This window comes from Pseudophryne corroboree, chromosome 8 (genome assembly GCF_028390025.1).
Source record: "Pseudophryne corroboree isolate aPseCor3 chromosome 8, aPseCor3.hap2, whole genome shotgun sequence".
NCBI classification, from domain to species: domain Eukaryota; kingdom Metazoa; phylum Chordata; class Amphibia; order Anura; family Myobatrachidae; genus Pseudophryne; species Pseudophryne corroboree.
This window is the reverse complement of record NC_086451.1, coordinates 443,284,934-443,309,759: the sequence shown is the minus strand read 5'-3', so window position 1 is coordinate 443,309,759 and position 24,826 is coordinate 443,284,934. Positions and strand designations below refer to the sequence as shown.

At 45.8% G+C, this 24,826-nt stretch overlaps 2 protein-coding genes across 4 annotated transcripts in view; one reads left to right on the top strand and one right to left on the bottom strand.

Annotated features, from left to right (window-relative positions):
- Window positions 1-17,877, top strand: part of LOC134949514 (complement C2-like) — a 50,068-nt gene extending 32,191 nt beyond the window's left edge. The window contains exons 10-18 of the mRNA XM_063938128.1: window positions 35-172; window positions 1,233-1,324; window positions 2,744-2,855; window positions 4,564-4,711; window positions 5,683-5,759; window positions 9,599-9,711; window positions 12,253-12,364; window positions 17,142-17,197; window positions 17,454-17,877. Coding sequence (XP_063794198.1) covers window positions 35-172; window positions 1,233-1,324; window positions 2,744-2,855; window positions 4,564-4,711; window positions 5,683-5,759; window positions 9,599-9,711; window positions 12,253-12,364; window positions 17,142-17,197; window positions 17,454-17,642 — 1,037 coding nt within the window. The 3' untranslated portion in view covers window positions 17,643-17,877. The remainder of the gene's footprint in view (window positions 1-34; window positions 173-1,232; window positions 1,325-2,743; window positions 2,856-4,563; window positions 4,712-5,682; window positions 5,760-9,598; window positions 9,712-12,252; window positions 12,365-17,141; window positions 17,198-17,453) is intronic.
- Window positions 17,878-19,555: 1,678 nt separating this feature from the next.
- Window positions 19,556-24,826, bottom strand: part of NELFE (negative elongation factor complex member E) — a 31,902-nt gene continuing 26,631 nt past the window's right edge. For all 3 annotated transcript variants that reach the window (XM_063938131.1, XM_063938130.1, XM_063938129.1), the window contains exons 16-17: window positions 20,762-20,864; window positions 19,556-19,791 (exon numbers count right to left, since the gene is read on the bottom strand). In XM_063938131.1, the coding sequence (XP_063794201.1) occupies window positions 19,682-19,791; window positions 20,762-20,864 (213 nt within the window). In that variant the 3' untranslated portion in view covers window positions 19,556-19,681. The remainder of the gene's footprint in view (window positions 19,792-20,761; window positions 20,865-24,826) is intronic.

Below are 24,826 nucleotides of genomic sequence, written 5' to 3'. Positions count from 1 at the left end.
TCTATCCTTTTCTATCCCCGTGTTCTTCTCTTAGACGTCTATGCCTTCGGAATCGGCAATGACATAGATAAGACTGAGCTGAGTGAGATTGCGTCACAAAAGGATAAAGAAAAACACGTGTTTATCTTGGAGGATACAGAAAAGATGAAGACTGTGTTCCAGGAAATTACAAGTACTGTGCTGCAGATACAAACTGTCTCCTGCCCTTACATCTTCCACTGTCCTCCATCCCTCGCTCATCACTGGTAACAATGCAGTGCGAGCTACACACCCCCTGCAGCAGCCATACGCAAGATGTGACTCTCCAGCTGCTGTGGAACTACACCTGCCAGCCAGTGACGTGCGGTGAGGTCCATGGCTAGGGAGGCACTGGCTAGTATCACAGCCAGATTTATATATACACATATATATGAACCCGATGGGTCATGTAGGCATTATACAAAGCGAGCGCTGTAAATTTGGTATCTTCTTTGTATTATTCTAATCATTTTTATAGTCAAAACTCTGGAGTATACTGCTTTGCCTCGCCAGTCTACCCTGACCACATATCACTGCTGCCAGCATTCCCCGCTGCAGAGGCATCACCAGTTCTGGTGACACCCAGTACACACTCTGTATCCCACCCATGAGGTGGAGGCATGGGCACCCGAAAACTTAAAGTAGGCGTGGCCTTGTGGGGAATCCCGATGACATCACTCTGGGGGCGTGCCTGGCATCCCTGGTGCTGCCCCTGGAGGCTAGTACCTGCACTGTCTGCTCCTCCTCTGTCACAGGTGCCGTGTGTGGTGTCACAGCTTCTCAGGGTGACACTTGGGTGCGGCCTGCACCTCCGTAGTGACGTCACTGCCCTGCTGTGTAGGTCTACCACTGGAGAGTTTGCAGCAGTTCGGGACCCTCTGCGCATGGGTTGTGTGTCTATAGCAGTGATGGGGAACCTTTGGCACTCCAGCTGTTGTTGAACTACACATCCCAGCATTCCCTGCTACAGTTTTAGCATGGCCAAATAGCAAAATTGTAGAAGGGCATGCTGGGATTTGTAGTACAATCACCACTGGAGTGCCAAAGGTTCCCCATCACTGGACACCTCAGATCTAACCTCCTTTCTTGTGTCCGCCTTGGAGTTACACTTACCTGCATATCTGTTGTATTGTCAGAAAGTTAGGGAAGGGCAAGATCGAATGATTACAATTAATAAGTATTGATAGTAACACCTGCTGATGACTTCTCTACAGAAATCAAGAACTACGGGGAAATGTGTGGTCTCAACGTCGAGACATCAGAATCAGAAAAGAGTGAGCGGCATCCCTGGAATGTGTTGGTTGCAGTGAGTGGAAATATCTCTGTTACTTCTGAATTGTAATGTGCTACACTGTATCAGCATACCTGAGCATAAAGGGGAAATATCAACATTAATGCAGATTTATGAAGCAGTGGATAACATTCAGGAGATGTTTCCTAGCTGACTCGAATCTCTAGAAACAAACAAATACTCCCCCTACGGGCCTAATTCAAGGTTGATTGCAAAAAAACATTTTCCCCTAATGGGCAAAACCATTCGCACTGCAGGGGGGGGCAGGTGTAACATGTGCAGAGAGAGTTAGATTTGGGTGGGGTGTGTTCAAACTGAAATCTAAATTGCAGTGTAAAAATAAAGCAGCCAGTATTTACCTTTCATAGAAACAATATGACCCACCCAAATCTAACTCTCTCTGCACATGTTACATCTAGCCTACCTGCACTGCACATGGTTTTGCCCATTAGGGGAAAATTTTATTTTGCAATCAACCTTGAATTAGGTCCTATATCCTGTATTTCATCAACAGGTTTTTTACTGGTTTTAAACTCTTACTCGTGAAATGATTTAAGTATTTTAAAACTTAATTCTTAATAATTCTGGAGAAGATATCTGTATGCAAGCAGGCAAAATTGCACTGTAATCATGCGGAAACAAGCGGTTCCATGCAATTTAAGTATCCCAGCTACTGTATGTAGGAAAGGCTTAACACAAATTTCTTCTCCTTTAATGCCAGACTCATGAATTTGTCAGTACATAAACATATGGCCCATTTAGTCTGCCCTTTAGGGTTAGGGTATTAGGGTTAGAGGTTAGAGTATTAGGGTTAGAGGTTAGAGTATTAGGGTTAATTTAGGGGTTTGGTATAGAGCATACTCGGATGACACTCCTGGACCCCCGGAAGACAAGGCAAGTTTTCCAGAGATGGTAAAATGCCCGCTAACACCCCCCCCCACACACACACACACACACGCATCCGCCTGCACAACCCCTGCATTTGCCCGCACTCCCCCACCTTGTAGACCAAAAGGGGGCGGGATGATAACGCAATTTGGGCTGAATTGTGTCATCATAGCCCCGCCCACCATTTTTTATGCCTGTAATCTGGGCATTGTATAGTGGGGGGTGGACCCACGATGATGTGTTCGCGTCTCCACACCCCCGCACCGTCCACATACACCGATTTTCTCCCGCTCCCCTGTTGAACCGAACTGGCTGGGGGTCCTGCTGCGCCTGTGAAGTTTCCGGATAATTGGGAAACTGCGCAGGGGATCACTTGTGTGATCCATGCAGAATAAGCCCCTCTGTCCTTCCAGCCCTGGGAGTTGTTACTGCCACAGCATTTACACTACTGCATCAAAACTCTTACATCATCGCATTATAAATGTTAAAAGTTGCTACATTGCTGTATGAGAGCGATCGTCTGCATTACGTGTTTCTGTCTTCCAGTCTAAATCCACAAACCCCTGCTTCGCCTCGCTGATCTCCAGTTCCTGGGTCCTTTCTGCTGCTCATTGCTTTCAGGCAGGCCAACCACCAAATGTATACTCATTTGAAATTGGTAAGAGCATATGCCATCTATCTATCTATCTATCTATCTATCTATCTATCTATCTATCTATCTATCTATCTATCTATCTATCTATCTACAGATGGAGCCATGCTAGTCGTGGTTCCATCTGTGACTAGGCGGGCGCGCCTATTGCCGAGATCGTCCACGTCTGCCCAGTCGTGCGCGCCCGTGACGGAGACACGCCCCATTCACTTGAATGGAGAGCATCTCCGTCTGCGCGCCCAGACAGAGACGCTCTGAATGGGAGCGTCTCTGTGCACTCCCGGCGTGACTAGGCGGACAGATCGCCTAGTTATGCCGGGAGTGCTCGGTTGCGATGGAGCCACCTCAGCTGAGCGCAGCGCAGCTCCATATCTATCTATCTATCTATCTATCTATCTATCTATCTATCTATCTATCTATCTATCTATCTATCTATCTCATATGACATGTATTCTATCTATCTCTCTATCTATCTAAAGTTCTACAAATGGTTCCCACAATGTGAAACTAATTAGTACGGTACCTAAAATAAAATTTCCTATTATTACATAGTATATAGTTCTTCTTACTAACAGCCAGCAGAGTGCGTGGGAAAAATCCCTTTTGTATTTCTTGTCTAGAGTAACCCCCTCCCGCAGCACCTGGGGATTGTTACCAGCTTGATTAGAGCAGTTTTCCACTATTTATTGCAGTTCAGAGAGGCATAGATGGAGCCAGCATTAGGAGGGCATGCTGGGTCCTGTAGTGCCAATTGGAGGATACAGGGGTGCCTCCAGGTAAACTAGCTCTCAATCTGGATATGTTCTGTATGTGCCATTATCATGTGGCCATATATTAAGCAATTGTATGACCCATAGTGGATGTTATTATTATTATTATGCTGTGTATGGGTTTGGGGAGTGGTACCCCCCGGGTCTGGTGGGGCTGGGCCACCTTGGGGTAGCATGCCATATTATTTATTTAGCACTTATGTAACACTCCTATTTTTTCACTAATATTACTCTTTTGAGTATTTTATTAACACCCTTATTTTTGTAGCACTTTCTAACCCATAGCTTCTGCTTCTTTCTTAACACATATTAACACTTTAGTATTTCAATGGTGTGCTGCCCTGGGGTGGTCGGGCCTGAGCCGACTTTGTGGAGTCCAAGCCTTGGACCTATGCTTAGTTAGGGACCTCCAGCAATAGAGCAGCCGTGAAGTGGCCTGGAGGCTTATCATATCTTTTGCAAAACATATGTAACGAAGAGCTCTAAATTTCCTATTATTACATAGTATATAGTTCTTCTTACTAACAGCCAGCAGAGTGCGTGGGAAAAATCCCTTTTGTATTTCTTGTCTAGAGTAACCCCCTCCCGCAGCACCTGGGGATTGTTACCAGCTTGATTAGAGCAGTTTTCCACTATTTATTGCGGTACCTAAAATAAGCCAGCAATGTTCACATACACTTGGGGTGGGAGACATGAATCCTTCTAAACAGGACAAATGAAGGCGGTCGCCATAGCAACCAATTACATTCAAGCCATAATTTATTTAGTACATTCTTCAAAATGATAGCGCTAATCTAATTACTTGCTATGAGCAGCTTCTCTTGGCCTTTTTACAAGGTTTGATAATTCTCCCCCTAGATGGCTTTATGTGCCCTGATTGGTGAATGACATCAGCCAATCACAATACTGAGTGCTGGTTCCCTTTCTCTGTTTCATTTATTTAGGGGGAAAAATCTACCATGGAAAGCAAGTTGAGATCCATGATTGTTACCAGCTGCGGAGGAAAGTGAACATTGGCGTGAAAGTAGATTATGACTATGATGTGGCTCTTGTCAAACTGGCGGAGAAAGTAACATTCTCAAACAAGGCCAGGTAGAACATCCTTCTATTTCCATAGTGGCTCAGTGGTTAGCAGTGGTATCTTATAGTACAGCTGCCTTGGTTTTCAGGGCACTATCTATCCGGATGGTATTGGGATGGTATAGGGATTTTGGCACTTGGAATGCCGGCAGTCATAACACCAACAGCGGCATCCCAATGCTTTGGATCCCAACACCTAGATAAGTATTCCATCCATAATCTCTAACCTTCCTAACCATAACCCCCCCCGCCTAATCCTAACCCTCTCCGGTGGTGCCTAACCCTACTCCCCCCTTCCCGCAGCCTAAACCTAATCCCATCCCGCAGTTTACCTATCTGCAGTTCCGGCAAACCTAAGTTCGGAATGCCGGTGCCAGGATTGCGATCCATGTTGGGATCCCGATGCCGGCATTACATGCAGTGTCGGTATTCCGACTGCCGGGATCCCGAACGCCAGGATCCTAACCGGATCCCCTATCTATCAACCTGGGTTTTGGGTGCGTTTGTAATCTCCCATTGCCCAAAAACATCCCGATAGATGAATTGGTTTGTGACAGAATTGGCTGTAGTGTGTTAAGAAAACTGGTTTGCAAGCTCCACTGAGGGATAGAACGTACCTCCCAACTTTAGAAAACTTGGGAGTGGGACTTTGGAGCATGCTCTCGGGTCTGTGTAGCCACGCCCCCAGTGCCTGACATTTTGGGGATGTAACCACATGTCATGCCCCTGTTTCTTATCATGCAGAGGGCTTGCCTCGCCCCCAGATTTCCATTGGCTAGTTTCACAGGGGTTGACTTTTACAAAAGGCCAACATGACAATGTTCACCAAACAAATGGTCGACACCTAGTTTGGACAATAAAATAAAAATACATGTGTTGACCGTTTAGTGTCGACCTATTGACTGTTGACCATAACATTGTCGATCTAAAATAAAAAGTGTATAAATGTGTGCCTGTACTGATATTGTGTTTCTGTGTGACAGGCCAATCTGTATCCCCTGCACGGAGCCCGCCAACAGAGCCATGAAAAAAGGAGCCGGTACCACCTGCAATGACCACCGTAATTTCTCTTCTGTGGCTTCTGTCTGTCCTGTGCAATACCATAACATGTACATGTGCACCAAGGGGCTTATTTCATTGCATGGTATCAGCTTAGTCAGATAGTTAGACGCTGATATCTGATTGGTTGCTATGGGTAACCATTAGAGTGACTGCGTTCTACTTGCATCATTTTATTGAATAAGCCTGCTATTGTCAGTCTATACATACAGCAACCTATTCTTTCTTCTTGGGCTTATGAGGGATAATGGATGACCAAGCCCAGATTTGAGATTCATGAAGTGTTGGACCCACACGTGTTTCGCACTTTTTCTCCCAGTAACTTTTTGATGATGATAACCTCATTGTAACTCATTACGCATGTGGATCTCTCTGGTGGGTGCAAGTTGCATTCCCATTGGACTGTGTCAGAACAAGCCAGCAACAAAGAAACAGGTAAGTATAAATTTAGGGACATATTTTGTTTCCAGATGGCAGTTTTTTTTAAACGGAGGCATCTCTTATTTTATTTATCAATATGCCAGCATTATTTTATTTATTTTATTATAAGGGAGCAAATTTTATTAATTATTTTAAAAGGGGGAGTCACGCACCGGACTCTCAGACGCTGTTACCTGCCTCTCCGCTGTCTCTCTCATTTGTCCCAGAGGTCCACAGGCTCTGCCAGTGTCAGGTCTCCTAGCATTGTGCCACTCAGTCTGTCTGCACAACGAAGTATGGGCATAACCGGTGTATGGACCCAGTCATCTGTTCACTTTCAGCCAGTCAGAATGCCACCACTGCTTAGCTGACTGCAGCCTCCAATCAGAGGATAACAATCCCTATAAAAGGACTTCCTGGAGCACCAGCCACTTGACAGTGCAACATTTGTCTTCCAGATGCCAACTTGGTCTCTTGCAGTCTGCTGACTACTCAGTTGCTCCTGCCTAGTCACTGCAGCCAGTTTTCCAGTTCCTGTCAGGTTCAATCATGCGGTTCCAGTCCGGTTCAATCATGTGGTTCCAGTCCGGTCCAGTCATCCAGTTCAAGTCTGGTCCAGAATTTGGTTTCCAGTCCAGTTAAAATCATCCGGTTCCAATCCAGCCTAGTATTCCGGTTCCAGTCTGGTTCAATCGTCTAGTTCCAGTTCGGACCAGTAATCCGGTTCCAGTCTGGCCCAGTTTTCCTGTTCCAGCCTGGTTCAGTCTGCAGTTCCAGTCCATTTTAGCCATCTATGTCCAGTCTGGTCCAGTATAGTTGGTTCCATTCCAGCACCCAGCGCCACCAGTCCCAGCCTGGCATCCAGCATAGTTGGTTTCCGGTCCAGCATCCAGCATTGCCAGTCACAGCTGAGCATCCAGCAGAGTACCCATAAGAGTGACCCAAATTAAGTTTGCGGTTTACAGCAGACCGCAAAGTTCCCATCATTGGGTAGAATAGAGCTGCGCTAAGCTCCATTCTAGCCAGTGCACTCCTCCTGATTGACAGGCTAGGAGCGCACAGCCAATCAGGAGAGCACCATGACAAGGCGCTCCCTGATTGGCTGGCGGGAACTTCACTGACAGAAGTCACAGGGGGTCCCTGCATTCGGGGAAACGGGTGCGTGGATCGGGTTTTCGTTTTTCTATTTTATTCAAGTCCCTGGATTACTTCGTGAAAGAAGAGGACAGATCTTCACTGGATTGGTTGTAAGTATAATTTTATTTTTTCAGGTACCCTGTGGATTCTACATGGACAAGTGGATGTGATTCTCAGCATTGGATGTAGGTAAGTATGTGAGTGTGAAAGTGTGTCTGATTAAAATTTTACTTTCACGGTGTGTGTCTTGTGTTTTTTTTGGGTATTTGTGTTGTTGTAGTACTACGGTACCAGCGGGCCCGTTACTTCCCCGCATGCTGGTACTTGTGGTTCTCCAAGGACCGCGTTCCCCATTGCAAAGGTGGATTAATCACTGTGCACACATGTTTCTGGTCGTGCAGCAGGGCAGCTGCACGACATTGGTTGTAATCAGGCTCTGGACTCTGATTGGGGTATTCCCTGTTAAATACCTTCTCAGTGCCTCACACAGACACCGGTGATAGCTTCCTGCATGCTGCTCATGTTTGGTTTATATCTGTTCCTGGTCTGCTGTGTCCGGTCGTTCCAGTCTTCAGAGTTCCTGAGTCTTGGTTTCGTGAGTGACGGCTCTGCCGTGTGCTGCGGCCTAGGCCGCTTAATATTGTTTGCTGGTTTTGGAGCATTTGCGGAGGTATCCGCTTCCACAGTCCTCTCCGGTACTCGGCGGTGCCGTGTAGGAGAGTGGACAAGTGGAGTATTTTGGTTGTCCTTTTACCTGGCGGTAATCCGCACATACTTTAGTTTTAGGTTTGTTAGTAGCCCCTGGCCTTGTTGTTTAGTTAGAGGGCCCCTTGTTATCTCCCTGTCTCGGTTCACTCTTTGTCTCCCATTAAGACCTGATGGGGCATCGGAGTTGGGCAGACGTAATCCGCCCTTCAAACGCGGCTGCCATGGGCTCAAGAAACCATAGTCTCGCAAGAGTGTACTGACAGCACGGGCGAGACAATGGAGATAGGGTGCCAGGGGCTATTCCCATTCCTTTCCCCTTTCCCAGCATTACGTTCCGGTATTCAGGTCTCTTCACATAAGATCACCCCAGACCTGAGTACTAGAATCCTAACACTCAGTTCCAGAAGCCAAAGCCACGTCATATCTTAATAAAAGCTTTGGAATGAGGAAGTATCTGGATATCTCTATGTCTATGTTGTTTTTTCCATGTTCCCTCTTCTACAGATCTTCAAACGTTTTGATTCAATATCCGAAACACAGTCTTTTCTAATCCTGATTTATGAGGTGCATACAATATCATCCGTATCATAGCAGGCGATGATTGGAAGACTGCCTTTAAGATACGATATGACCATTATGAATATCGATGTTGTACTGCCTTGTTTCCGAACATCTCATGTTCCTAGTTTTTGTTTGTGATTTATTATACGCTTCCAGCCCCTCTTACTTGACCACACCATTCTATCTCATACCCTCATCTTTCACCTGTATTCCATTGTGTTGCCCTCTGTAGAGCACTTTCTTGCATAGGTGCTTGACTAGTATCAGATGACCATTAGATTCTGTGCCCCAGGTGAGACAGGGCCATGTAAGCAGCCTTGGTCCACTATTGATGCCTATGAATGCTCTTTGGTAGACTGACCCAAATGGCTTTTTCTTTCTCAGACCAAATACTGCATCATGCCAATGGTGGGGTGGTCTTGGAGAGATGAAGTTGGCAGAAGGGTCACACCTGAGGTGGCAACAGAAGTAGGTTCACGGTAACAGATAAACAAAAGTAGGTGAGACTGAGGCTGTCCTACTGTAGCAGAATCTGGACTAAGGGTCTAATTCAGATCTGATCACAGCAGCAAATTTGTTCGCTAATAGACAAAACCATGTGCACTGCAGAAGGGGGGGGGAGGGGCAGATATAACATTTGCAGAGAGAGTTAGATTTGGGTGGGTTGTATTGTTTCTGTGCAGGGTAAATACTGGCTGCTTTATTTTTACACTGCAATTTAGATTTCAGTTTGAACGCACCCCACCCAAATCTTACTCTCTCTGCACATTATGCCCCCCCCCCCCGGCAGTATACATGGTTTTGCCCAGTAGCTAACAAATTTGCTGCTGTGATCAGGTCTGCATTAGGCCCTAAGTCAAAGTGATAACATGTTGCGATATCAAGACAAATTAGGCCTGCATAGGTCTGGAAGGACAGACACAGTAGACCTATTTATGGCACAAAAGGCTGCCAACACATACTGATCGCTGTCAACCTGTACACATCTCCATTACGTTCTCCGTATTCCTCCAGGTCAACGTTTATTGGGCAACCAGGATGATATACCAGCTGGATTTCTGTCTAAAAATCAGGATGATCCAAAAGAGCTGGAAGAGAGTCACGTCACGATAAAGAGTAACCATGCCGTGAGTAACGGTCAGAACCCTGACTTGGTCGTATGGGCTTGTAATAGATCACATGTGCTATATAGAACATTCCATCACACTACATCTGGCTAAGTATATACTGTAGATAATATGAAAGATGAATACCAATTGGTTTATTTAACAGAAAGCATTTAGGTCCACCTGGCCCTCTCTCCAGCATGAGACTGACATGCGTCTGAAATCTTGCACCTAAGCTAAATAAACACATTTTTTATGCACCTTTAACTGAGGAGTGCCGCTACTTCATATTCTATGCCAGGTGTGGGCACACTTGGCACTAGTGAGATAAGGTGGCACTCGAAGATGTGTTGAGTGGCACTCACAGGGTCAGACTCTCTGCTCCTCCCCTCCAGCTCTACCTAATTCCCTCATGGAGGGAATGTCTAATGTCATTCGTACATACCATTCTATTCACATTTCTTTTTACAAATTAGTGTTTAATGTCAGAAATGCTGGAAAGTTTGTGAGCCCTTTAGAATATACAGAATTTCTACATAAATATGACCTTAAATGTTTCCTGGTCTTCATCTAAGACCTAAAAATAATGAATGAAAACCCAATGAATCAAATAAAAAGACAAAAGGATAAACTTTCATTCCTTTATCAAAATGTTCCATAATAAAAAAAAAAAAAGTATTGTTGGAAAGAGTATGTGAACCTAGGATTATCAGTTCATCTAAGAGGTTACATATCGGCCGTTCTCTTGAACGGCCGATATATCGCAGGTCCGTCTGCCAGTGTGTACGCCCGATACGTCTGTGAACTCCGTCGTTCACAGATGTATCGCGTCGGCCCCGCAGCACAGCCGAATGCCAATATATCTACCGATATATTGGCGCGTCGCTGTGTGTGTACGGCGGTCGGCCGACCGTCCGTACACGAGCTGCGGCGTCCGGCGGCGGTGACAGCTGAACTGGGCGGGCGTGTGTACACACCCGCCCAGTTCATGACGTCGGTCCCCGACGGATCGGGCAGTGTGTATGCTCAACACACTGCCCGATCCGTCCATAGATATATCTGCAGATCACTTGATCAGCAGATATATCTTCCAGTGTGTACCCACCTTTAGAGAGTATAGCAAGGGGAAGCCGCTACTCTCATACAAGAACATTGCTGCCCATTTGTGTTTGGACCACCAGGAAGACTACTAGAGGAATGTTCGGGGGGTGGATGAGCCTAAAATGAGAAATGGTTTGGGTTTGTTTTATTGGCATGGGACCAGGAGGGTTTGCTATTGTTGATGGAACTATCAGTTTAGGACTGTATCAGATTATCAGAGGGTCATTTTGTACTATAAATTAACTAAATAAAATAACTCATTTTATGTGTTACTTCATTTATTGGGTTCTTTTTATTTAAATGACTTAGGGGTCTATTCATGAAGCAGTGAAAAGTGTGGAGAAGTGAACCAGTGGAGCAGTTGCCCATGGCAACAAAGCAGCATTGAAGTAACATTTATAATTTGCATACTATACAATTGTACGGAGCAGATGATTGGTTTCCATGGGCAACTTCTCCACAGGCTCACTTCTCCACTCTTTTCACTGCTTCATGAGGGGTCTATTCATGAAGCAGTAAACAGTGTGGAAAAGTGAACCAGTGGAGCAGTTGCCCATGGCAACCAATCAGCATTAAAGTAACATTTATAATTTACATACTATACAATTGTACGGAGCAGCTGATTGGTTGCCATGGGCAACTTCTCCACAGGCTCAGTTCTCCACTCTTTTCACTGCTTCATGAATAGAGCCCTTAGATCAGTGGTTCCCAAACTTTTTGGAATTACGGCACCCTAGAGTACCAGAATAGTTTTCAGGGCACCCTTAGGCCAGAAGTTTCTTATTGAGACATTTAGAAAAAAATATTAAATTAAGTAAATTGTGTTTATATGTCATCCTTAGGGTCACTTGTGTGCTGAGGACAAGATTTGCTTCTGTTTGTCCACATATTTTATGATTGACAGCCACAATCACTGGTTTTGCCTATTACAAAGGTTCTCAAACTCGGTCCTCAGGACCCCACACGGTGCATGTTTTGCAGGTCTCCTCACAGAATTACAAGTGAAATAATTAGTTCCACCTGTGGGCCTTTAAAAATGTGTCAGTGAGTAATTAATTCACCTGTGCACCTGCTGGGTTACCTGCAAAACATGCACTGTGTGGGGTCTTGAGGACCGAGCTTGAGAACCTATGGCCTATTACATTGACCATAAATAATTTGAATTGGTCCTGGACCACCAACCCGAGGCACCCCTGCAAGTGTCCTGAGGCACCCCAGCAAGTGTATCGCGGCAACCCATGGTGCCACGGCGCACGGTTTGAGAACCACTGACTTAGATGATGATCTGAATACATTTAAGGTCACATACGGTGTTGGCAGAAATTTTAAAAATTCTAAAGGGTCTTTCTAGCACCGCGCCACATTCCAACTCTCTCCATAACCCAGTGTGTAATGTCACTTTATATCCCACTCCTCAATCCATCCATCCACGAGTGTGTTTTTGTATTTTTCTTTGCCCAGAGAGATGAATGCACACGGGCTCTTCAAAAATGGGATCAATTCAAAAACATTAGCATCAAGGATATGGTGTCGCCGCGACATCTCTGTGTAGAGGGGGACATGTCGTGCAAGGGTAAGTTATTCCTATGGATATAGAGACGAAATAAAATATTATTTTCTACTGGAATCGCAACCATTGTACATATTGAGGATGATTCATGTCCGGTCACAGCATTGTGAAAAACACAATGTACTGATGTTCGGTAAATTGCGCATGTGCAGTGTGGGTCCTGCGTCGTCGGATGTAGTATAGCTGCAGACGGCAGTAGACGGACAGTCTGCAGCCGATTGGGCACGGGCAGGGGGCTTCATCTTCAGGAGGGAGATTTCCTGGTCTCAGTGATGGAGCTGCGGCGGCCGGTCTACGTGACCTCATGGGTTACTCAGTCGGTCGATGGCGTCACAGGTTATCTGATGCTCAGTTATTGGTCGCAGCACTGGATCACACATACATCTCTGCACTTGTCTCAAAATACAGGTGAAACTCAGAAAATTAGAATATCGTGCAAAAGTTCATTTATTTCAGTAATTCAATTTAAAAGCTGAAACTAATACATTATATAGACTCATTACATGCAAAGCGAGATATTTCAAGCCTTTATTTGTTATAATTTTGAGGATTGTGGCGTACATCTTAAAATAACCCCAAATCCAAAATCTCAGAAAATTAGAATATTACATAAAATCAATAAAAAAAGGATTTTAAATACAGAAAATTATAATCATGCATATGTACTCAGAGGGTAATTCCGAGTTGAAAGCATGCTGCAGTTTTTCGCAGCGCAGCGATCAGGTAACTACTGCGCATGCACCGCAATGCACAGACGTGTCGTACGGGTACAAAGCAGATCGTTGCTGAGCGATGTATTTAATGAAGAATCCATTCGCACAGCCGATCGCAAGGAGATTGACAGGAAGAAGACGTTTGTGGGTGGCAACTGACCGTTTTCTGGGAGTGTTCTGAAAAACGCAGGCAAGACCAAGCGTTTTCAGGGCGGGTGTCTGACATCAATTCCGGGACCAAAAAGACTGAAGTGATCGCAAGGGCTGAGTAAGTTCAGACCTACTCAGAAACTGCACAAAATGTTTTTGCAGAGCTCGGCTGCAGAGGCATTCACACACTTGCAAAGCGAAAATACACACCCCCGTGGGCAGCGACTATGCGTTTGCACGGCTGCAAAAAGTAGCTAGCGAGCTATCAACTCGGAATGACCCCCTCAGTACTCGGTTTGGGCCCCTTTTGCATGAATTACTGCCTCAATGCGGCGTGCCATGGATTCTATCAGCCTGTGGCACTGCTGAGGTGTTATGGAAGACCAGGATGCTTCAATAGCGGCCTTCAGCTCTTCTGCATTGTTCCGTCTCATGTCTCTCCTCTTTCTCTTGGCAATGCCCCATAGAGAGCCTGAAGAGGATTGTCAGGAAAAGGCCATTCAAAAGTATAGGGGAACTTCACAAGGCGTGGACTGATCCTGGAGTTAGTGCATCAAGAGACACCACACACAGACGGATCCTGGACATGGGCTTCAAATGTCGTATTCCTCTTGTCAAGCCGCTCCTGAACAACAAACAACGTCAGAAGCGTCTTACCTGGGCTAAAGAAAAAAAAGAACTGGTCTGTTGCTCAGTGGTCCAAAGTCCTCTTTACTTATAAGAGCAAATTTTGCATCTCATTTGAAATCCAAGGTCCCAGAGTGTGGAGGAAGAATGGAGAGGGACACAATCCAAGATGCTTGAAGTCCAGTGTGATGTTTCCACAGTCTGTGTTGATTTGGGGAGCCATGTCATCTGCTGGTGTTGGTGCACTGTTCTTTATTAAGTCCAGAGTCGACACAGTCATCTACCAGGACATTTTAGAGCACTTCATGCTTCCTTCAGCAGACAAGCTTTATGGAGATGCTGACTTCATTTTTCAGCAGGACGTGGCACCTGCCCGCACTGCCAAAAGTACCAAAATCTGGTTCAATGACCGTGGGATTACTGTGCTGGATTGGCCAGCAAACTCGCCTGACCTGAACCCCATAGAGAATCTATGGGGCATTGCCAAGAGAAAGATGAGAGACATGAGACAGAACAATGCAGAAGAGCTGAAGGCCGCTATTGAAGCATCCTGGTCTTCCATAACACCTCAGCAGTGCCACAGGCTGATAGAATCCATGTCACGCCGCATTGAAGCAGTAATTCAGGCCTGGCCAACCTGTGGCTCTCCAGCTGTTGTAAAACTACAAGTCCCATCATGCCTTGCCACAGTTTTGCTCTTAGAGAATGCTAAAACTATGGCAGGGCATGCTGGGATGTGTAGTTTCACAACATCTGGAGAGCCACAGGTTGGCCAGGCCTGCAGTAATTCATGCAAAAGCGGCCCAAACCAAGTACTGAGTACATATGCATGATTAGACTTTTAAGAGGACCGACATTTCTGTATTTAAAATCCTTTTTTTATTGATTTTATATAATATTCTAATTTTCTGAGATTCTGGATTTGGGGTTTTCTTAAACTGTAAGCACAATCATCAAAATTACAACAAATAAAGGCTTGAAATATCTCACTTTGCATGTAATGAGTCTATATAGTATATTAGTTTCACCTTTTAAGTTAAATTATTGAAATAAATGAACTTTTGCACGATATTCTAATTTTCTGAGTTTCACCTGAATCTTCCAAGCCGACCCTCTGCTCTGCACAAGATTCGCATCTGTATTCCCAGTAACAGGACTTTTATCATACTGTGGGGGTCATTCCGAGTTGATCGCTCACTATCTGTTTTTAGCAGCTGTGCAAACGCATAGTCGCCGCCCACAGGGGAATGTATTTTCGCTTTGCAAGTGTGCAACCGGCTTTGCAGCTGAGCTCTACAAAAACATTTTGTGCAGTTTCTGAGTAGGTCTGAACTTACTCAGCCGCTGCGATCACTTCAGCCTGTCTGGTCCCAGAATTGACGTCAGACACCTGCCCTGCAAACGCTTAGACACGCCTGCGTTTTTCCAACCACTCCCAGAAAACGGTCAGTTGACACCCACAAACGCCTTCTTCCTGTCAATCTCCTTGCGATCGGCTGTGCGAATGGATTCTTCGTTAAATCCATCGCTCAGCAACGATCCGCTTTGTACCCGTGCAACGCGCCTGCGCATTTTGGTGCATACGCATGCGCAGTTTTGCCAAGTTTTGACCTGATCGCAGCGCAGCGAAAAAACCTAGCGTGCGATCAGTTCAGAATGACCCCCTGTATTCACTCTGTAGAATGAACAAGACTTTCCTTAAGCCAACAAGTGTTTTCTGACAATGCATCTCTTCAGGAAAGCTCATTAAATTCCAGAACCGCCCACTGAACCTCCCAAACTATTTTACCTGATTACCTCACATCTACACAGCTCACACAGAACTTACATGGGTTCTCCTTCTATACTATACAATCTCTGTGCTTGTTGGTTTTGTTTTTGTTCTATTGTCTTATTAATCTCACTAAGGGGTTGATTCTGAGTGAGATTCAGCGGAGTCCCCGTGTGTGTCTTTACGCTAATGCCATTATAAGCCCTTCCCTTGGGTACAGCCATGTGTCTGCATGTGCAAGGACTGAGACACCCACGTTTGGTATCTTTAAACGCCGAAATACCGTTTTAGGTGCAACCATCAGTCTGCACTGCGAGTTGCTGATTATCCAAACCCATAACAAGGACCAGCTCCGTTCATCTGAAAGCCTCCTTCCAGTCACTGCTCAGCAATGCTGGAATATGGAGTGCGCTGCTGCGCTTTCCTCCATAATGCTCCATAGCTGAGGCATCCTGCTCTGCGAAGATGGCCACCGATACTTAATCTGAGCATGTGCAGCGCCATCTTGTCGCTGTATTTGAAAGTCACAGTGTTGCGTACCACTTAGATCTGTGGGGGATCCTGCGATACCCTGCTGCCAGTGCCTACATCAGGTGTTCTCAAAAGCGGGCGGCAAGGATTCAGATTTTAGTGATGTCCGTACTTGAGCACAAGTGACTTAATTAGTACTTCAATTATTTTAATTTAACCATCTGTGCTGAAGCCTGGATATCACTACAACCTGGTCTGTTGGTGTGTCTTTAGGACCCAGGTTGGGAATGCCTGGCCTACATACATGACCGGCTGATCCGCTGTATGCTCTGCTCCATCTCCTCTATCCACCAGTATATCTATGAGTACGGCTGTACATTACCTGTGCACTACAATTAAACCAAAGCTCCTGGCTAAGTGTATCCGACTGGTGTGCTCCAACAGTTCTTTCCGCTGGTGTCTACTATTCATCACCTGTATAAACCACAGAATAGTACGCGCATAATTGCAACAAACACTCTTTACATTTGCAATACAATTTAGGGTCAGTGCATCTTAATCGATCCTGTGTCTCTGTACGCACACGCCATCTGAGGCACACGCTGTGCAACGTTTTCAATACTCAGACGCATGCCCAGTTAAAAAACATTGCTCAACTGCAAAACCATCCGGATTGCATCGGGGGCATCACTAGCCTTGGTGACGCCCGGTGAGTGGCGTGACTTCACTGTCCAACCCTCATTTTCATCACAGCGCAGGTACCGAAAATTCTGGGCTGCCCCGGAGAGTGTCTGTCTGCAGTGCCGGCTCCTACACTGTGACCGGAGCCAAGCGCTGCATGTAATGTTACCTTACAGCACCTGGCTCCTATCACTGAAGAGGAGCTGGCGTTTTGGTGTCACCCCTTAGTGGTGACACCTGGGAGCAGCCTGCACCCCACACCCCCCGTATTGACGCCACTGCATTGCATCGGACTCAGAATCAGGTCCTAATTGTACTGTATAACCATAAACCAAGTAACGTGTCCCCTTTTTCCCTCCCCGAACAGGAGAATCAGGTGGCTCTCTCTTTGTTGACTTGAGGGAAAGGCAAAGATTCTTTCAGGTGAGACACTTGTGAGAGAATGACAGAGAAAACACTTCAGTAATATGATGGAAAGCACAGAAACGTGCTAATTGCCAATCCGATATTAGCTTTCAAAGTTGTGCTACTTCTCCTCAGAGCTAGTTTTTGATTGGCTACAACGGTTTAAGCACTGTTTTTAAATCACTTTCAAAATCACTTGCCCAGACTCAGTAATTTACGCTTGTGACTTTCCGTGGTCCCTCAGAAACTCACTCTCCACCTCCTCCCCTCTTAGGTTGGGATTCTCAGTTTTGGACTATATAACCCTTGCAAAACGCGTGGACAGCGGAAACCCAATAATAACGCCCGGGATTTCTATGTGAACATCATGGAGGTCTTGCCCTGGCTGCGCAAGCACCTTGCAGGAGAACTAGATTTTCTACCAGGGATACCGGACCAGGCCGAGATCGTCTGTCCTACGTAATCCCCGGCGCGGCACAGATCTGTTCCTGATATCTGATCGCAATATGTTAACCACACACATCAAATTGTTTAGCGTGTCACGTGATGCTGCCTGTAGTATTTTATATTGCAGCTTTTTTATATTGGCCAGATTTTCCTGTTGTTTGACTAAATGTAAATGCTATATATTGACTAACAGCTTCCTCTGTGTGATTGCTGATCTTACTCACTGAATAAATGGTAATTTAATAACATAAGGGTGAGTAGTTGTTAACCTTCTGTGAGGTAAAAAACCTCAAAGACCTGAACTAGGCCTAAATGGATGGAGAACCCGCCCTCTCTTCTCACATCCAACCCCAAGAACCCTAAGATCCGGTTCTTACCAAAAGTTTTCAGCAGAAACAACATAATATTCCTGGGGTTTTAAAACACAAATATAAGAAACCTGGGGCAAATAGATCTGCCTTCCACCACTCTTCCAGTGATCTTGTCACACTTTATATTATCAAGTTATTTATTTTCATAGGCTTGAAAAACAACATAAAACCTGTTCAGAAGATAGAAAATAAACATATTGATGATACAAACACACGACTAAAGAACACAGACGCAAGACAGAAAAAAAAATGATTTAGTGTTATGTGTACAAGGTATGTGCACACTGACAAATGAAAGTTCTCTGATGGTGAAAAGGGGACGGGATATTTTGTTCCGTATTTATCATGTTCTACGGCTATTCTGTGTGATGTTTCCCTGGCACTCAGCAGCCAACCATTTCTTGACTGCACCGATATTCAGGACACTGCAGCCAAACCTTTAAGAAGACAACTTGCCTTCAAATATTGGTCATAGTGGTCTCTAGTGATAGGCTGGAATAATACATACAGCAGCTGCAACCAATCAAGTTTCTTTAATTTTGCAAAATGTACTGGAAAAAAGATTGGTTACTATGGGTGACAGCATCTTTGTCTGTACTTCTGCACCGGCTTCTAGAAAAAAAATAACTTCCGCTGTTGCTAACCAATGGACGGATTTCTCCGATTTTTATGTTTGTAGAGAAAATATCCAAAACATTTAGAATATTTATAGAACACTGCAAGTTATACTGCACTGTCTCCAAAGAAGACAGCAGTGTTATTACCATGGCATTCTGTCCAGCAGAGTATATCGCTATATATAAAGTATATTTTATTGTACAATAAATACAGTAATATACAATATATACACACAGTAGTACGCTGTGTTTCTCCATAAATATATTAAAGAGCATCCCACTACGATCAGAACAATTTTTCTAATCAATCTTCAGCTTGTGCTTGTCTACTTGACACCAGGGAAATTACAACGCAACTCATGCAAGAGATCACAGCAGCACAGAGTATGTCAGGAGGTACGGGCTGATCTTTTGGGACGCTAAGACCTGTCCGCCCGTGTGGTTGTGCGAGGACAGGCCAGTGCTAGGATGTAAGGTATGCAATGCAGGGCCAGATTAGCAATGAGGTGGATAAGATTACAGCTCCAGGCTCCCACTTAAAAATAGGCCCCTCACCATGACAGTGTGATGATGATCGGCCACCAGTTAGGCCCCATCATAAGAATTAAAACTGTATTTTTATTTTCCTCACAAAATTGTGCTATTTTTATACTTTTACATACTTAAGTAGACATGGCAGGTGATAGTGTACGGGATGTACACGCCCACATGGCTCTGGCCACACCCACAAACAGCAAGGCCATCCCCACCCACCACACTGGACACACCCACACAGCACAGACCACACCCACACACAGCACAGGCCACACCCACACACAGCACAGGCCACACCCACACATAGTACATGTCACACCTCCTTTGCTTCTCACATTAGGAGATTTTCAGCACCAGGCTAACTTGGCCCTTAATCCGGCCCTTGTGGAATGGGGACTCCAGCACACTGACAGAAAAGAAGTATTTATTATACAGCAATAAACATATACAAGTTACACTGAAAGCTGCTTGGCTATCTAAATGACCAATAAACTCCTGACTTATGCCAGCCAATGGGAGAGATCTTCCATTCTTTACACGGGACTGTCTTCTGCAGCAGGTGGGTCCATATTGAAGAAATCCTCTGAATAGACGATGGGAGGTCCCTTTTCTAACTGAGGCCCCGTCATATTGTTTTCTAAAGCTGCAGACAGGGAAGAGTGTGTCACTTTACTGTATATTAGGCTGTACTCCAAGCATTAAGGCAGAAGTGTGTAGAGGAGGCGGAATATTTACTAAGCGCCGTTCTTACAAACAGACGGTATTTATATCCTGCGGGTTATATCGACACCAAAAATGTGGAAACTTGTAAAAGTGCTGTTTAGTAAATATACCCCAGATCGTTTCTCAAGGGAGTGGCGGGGAAGGGGGGATGTATCAAGCCATCTAAACAGTGGAAAAGTTGCTAATGGGCACTCTTCACATGGATTGATACATCTCCCCAGAAATCCGCCAACATCCACAGTATGAATTTCAAAGTAATAACCTGGACATGAATGGAAGGGGTATATGGGGATGGGGGTGGGGGTGGGAAGGGGAGGGGGGGGGGGGGGGGCTATGGTTAGGCATTAGGGGAGTGGTTATTAATAGCCTCCACTATTTGGGAAGTCTTCCCCTTTCCACCCTCACTGATCTAGGTGGAAATGGTCAACGAAATGCAGGCATCAGTGCAACTCCAGGGAGTATGCCTGAATTTTTATAACACCATTAATTTAAAAGGCAAAACCAGGTGGCCGGAATTGTGTCGCGTCGGCATCTCGCAGTCTATTACATGACGCTCCCTAAGCTCCACATACAGAATGTCGGGAGAGGAGAGAGGTGGAGGAGACTGGGTTGGAGATTCAAACTACTGGGACTGGATGTGTGAAGTGAGTGAAGGACCAGACTGTAACGCAGATTGCGCCACCTTTCTGGAAGAGAAGACCTGAAGGCTACAGAAATGAAACTACTGAATTGGAGAAGAAAGAAATATGGAATCCCCTCTTAGACACGTGGTGATGGTCCATAACTGGGCGGGACTGGTTACCAGTGCTCACTCATCCACTATTAAGCGATATTTGCCATCTCACATATATTGACGTGACTGCTCCGGCTACCAGCCACCCATAACTCACCCAGCTGGCCCCACAACGATTTCTCTAAGGCTGCCTTCAGCATGGGCTGCTTCCGAGCCATGCTAACCTCCACCGTAACGTCCTCTATCACCGTGTTATTGAGCTGGGGAGACAGAGAGCAGACATAAGAGACTGAAATGTATCAGCAATCTGCAGGAAGCAGTCACAGTGTTCCCGATGCAGAACAGAAAGATGTGAAGACCAAGGATCCCCAACAACAGTCATACGTACATATCTGCAAAAATAGGATTTTAATACCTACCGGTAAATCCTTTTCTCCTAGTCCGTAGAGGATGCTGGGGTCCACTTCAGTACCATGGGGTATAGACGGTTCCGCAGGAGCCATGGGCACTTTAAGACTTTTCAAGGGTGTGAACTGGCTCCTCCCTCTATGCCCCTCCTCCAGACCTCAGTATAGGAACTGTGCCCAGTGAGACGGACATTTCGAGGAAAGGATTTACTTTTAATTTAATGGTGAGATTCATACCAGCTCACACCTCAACCATGCCGCACAACATGGCATTCAACATAACAAACGCCAACGAGCATGAACAATTGCAGCAACATGCTGAAAATAACCGTAACACAACATCTGTGTAACTACAAACGTAACAACTGCAGGTAAAGAACGCACTGGGTCGGGTGCCCAGCATCCTCTACGGACTAGGAGAAAAGGATTTACCGGTAGGTATTAAAATCCTATTTTCTCATACGTCCTAGAGGATGCTGGGGTCCACTTCAGTACCATGGGGTTATACCAAAGCTCCAGTATGGGCGGGAGAGTGCGGATGACCCTGCAGCACCGATTGACCAAACTTGAGGTCCTCATCGGCCAAGGTGTCAAACTTGTAAAACTTAGCAAACGTGTCTGACCCTGACCAAGTAGCTGCTCAGCAAAGTTGTAAAGCCGAGACGCCCCGGGCAGCCACCCAGGATGAGCCCACCATTCTAGTAGAATGGGCATTTACCGACTTCGGTATCGACAATCCTGCCGTGGAATGAGCGTGCTGAATCGTTCCTCTGATCCAGCGCGCAATAGTCTGCTTAGAAGCAGGACACCCGATCTTGTTGGGAGCATACAGGACAAACAGAGCCTCCGTTTTCCTTATCCGAGCTGTTCTTGCAACATAAATCTTCAAAGATCTAACCACATCAAGGGACTTTGACTCAGTGAAAGTGTCATTAGCTACTGGCACCACAATAGGTTGGTTTATGTGGAAAGACGAAACCACCTTTGGAAGATATTGTTGACGAGTTCTTAACTCTGCACTATCTTCATGGAAGATCAGGTAAGGGCTCTTGTGAGACAAGGCCCCCAACTCAGACACCCGCCTTGCGGATGCCAAGGCCAAAAGCATCACCACTTTCCAAGTGAGAAACTACAACTCTATCTCCTGTAGAGGTTTAAACCAACTCGAATGAAGGAACTGCAACACCACATTAAGGTCCCATGGTGCAACAAGGAGGCACAAATGGAGGCTGGATGTGCAGAACCCCTTTCACGAGCGTCTGAACTTCTGGAAGGGAGGCCAATTGTTTTTGAAAGAAAACTGATAAGGCTGACATCTGACCTTGATTGCACCCAGTCTAAGGCCCGCATCCACACCAGCCTGCAGAAAATGGAGAAAACGTCCTAACTCAAACTCTTCCGTAGGAGCCTTCTTGGATTCACACCAAGACACATATTTTCTCCAAATACGGTGGTAATGTTTAGACGTTACTCCTTTCTTGGCCTGAATAAGAGTGGGGATGACTTCCTTGGGAATACCCTTTCGGGCTAGGATCCGGCGCTCAACAGCCATGCCGTCAAACGTAGCCGCGGTAAGTCTTGATACACGTACGGCCCCTGCTGTAGCCGGTCCTCACGAGAAGGAAGAGGCCGAGGATCTTCTATGAGCAACTTCTGAAGATCTGGATACCAAGCCCTCCTTGGCCAGTCTGGGGCAATGAAGATTGCTCGAACTCTTGTTCTTCTTATGATTTTTAGAACTTTTGGAATCAGTGGAAGTGGAGGGAAGAAATATACTGACCGAAACACCCACTGGGTCACCAGTGCATCCACTGCTATTGCTTGAGGGTCTCTCTGGAACAATATCTATGAAGCTGCTTGTTGAGACGAGATGCCATCATGTCTACTTGAGGAACTCCCCAAAGACTTGCCACCTCTGCGAAGACTTCTTGGTGGAGGGCCCACTCTCCTGGATGGAGATCGTGTCTGCTGAGGAAGTCTGCTTCCCAGTTGTCCACTCCCGGAATGAAAATTGCCGACAGAGCTCTTGCATGTCTTTCTGCCCAGAGGAGGATCTTTGTAACCTCTGCCATTGCCGCTTTGGTTTTCGTTCCGCCTTGCCGGTTTATGTACGCGACTGCTGTTACATTGTCCGACTGGATCTGCATGGGTTGATCTTGAAGAAGATGTACTGCTTGTAGAAGGCCGTTGTAAATGCCTCTCAATTCCAGAACGTTTATGTGAAGGCAGGTTTCCTGACCTGACCATTTTCCTTGGAAGCTTTCCCCCTGTGTGACTGCTCCCCAACCTTGGAGACTTGCATCCGTGGTTACCAGGACCCAGTCCTGAATCCCAAACCTGCGTCCCTCTAGTAGGTGAGAAGTGTGTAGCCACCACAGGAGCAAAATCCTGGCTTTGGAGGACAGGATTATCTTCCAGTGCATGTGTAGGTGGGATCCGGACCACTTATCCAACAGGTCCCACTGGAATACTCTGGCACAGAATCGGCCAAACTGTATGGCCTCGTAGGCCGCTACCATCTTCCCCAACAACCGAATGCATTGATGGATCGAAACTCTTGTTGGCTTCAAAATTTGTTTGACCATTCTCTGGATTTCCAGAGCCTTTTCTACTGGGAGAAATACTCTCTGTACTTCTGTGTCCAGTATCATCCCTAAAAAGGACAATCTTGTCGTCGGTTCTAACTGCGACTTCGGAAAATTCATGATCCAACCATGTTGTTGGAGTACTGATAGGGAGAGTGCAATGCTCTGTACCAACCGTTCCCTGGATCTCGCTTTTATCAGGAGATCATCCAGGTAAGGTATTATTTTGACTCCTTGTTGTCGGAGGACCATCATCTCTACCATTACCTTGGTGAATACCCTCGGTGCCGTGGAGAGTCCGAATGGCAACGTCTGGAACTGGTAATGGCAATCCTGTACTGCAAATCTCAGATAAGCTTGGTGAGGAGGATAAATGGGAACATGTAAGTAAGCATCTTTTATGTCTACTGACACCATGTAGTCCCCCTCTTCCAGACTGAAAATCACTACCCTCAGAGATTCCATCTTGAACTTGAACCTTTCCAGGTAGAGATTCAGATTTTTCAGGTTTAAAATTGGTCTGACCGAGCCGTCCGGCTTCGGAACTACGAAGAGGCTTGAATAAAAACCTTCTCCCTGTTGTAACAAGGGAACCAGGACAATGACTTGATCCTGACATAATTTTTGAATTGCAGCTGTTACTACTTCTCTGTCTGGAAGAGAAGCTGGCAAGGTTGATTTGAAAAATCGGCATGGGGGGACGTCTTGAAACTCCAGTTTGTATTAATGGGACACTATTTGTAAGACCCATGGGTCCAGACCAGATTGAAGCCAGATCTGACTGAAAAGTTTCAGACGTGCTCACACCCGAGCGGACTCCCGCAAGGGAGCCCCAGCGTCATGCTGCAGATTTGGCAGAAGCAGGGGTTGATTTCTGCTCCTGCGATCCTGGAGACGCTGCAGATTTTTTTCCTTTTCCCCTTCCTCTACCTGCAAAGAAGGGGGAACCTTTGGCCTTTTTGTATTTGTTGGGCTGAAAAGGACTGCATGTGACAGTGATGTGTCTTTTTCGCCGGTGCAGGAGCATAAGGCAAGAATGTCGATTTACCTGCGGTAGCCACAGAGACTAATGCATCCAGCCCATCTCCAAACAAGGCCTCACCTTTATACGGGAGAGCCTCCATATTTCTTTTGGAATCTGCATCAGCATTCCACTGGCGAATCCACAACGCCCTCCGAGCTGAGACTGCCTTGGTAGCGGCTTTTGAACCCAAGAGTCCAATATCTTTC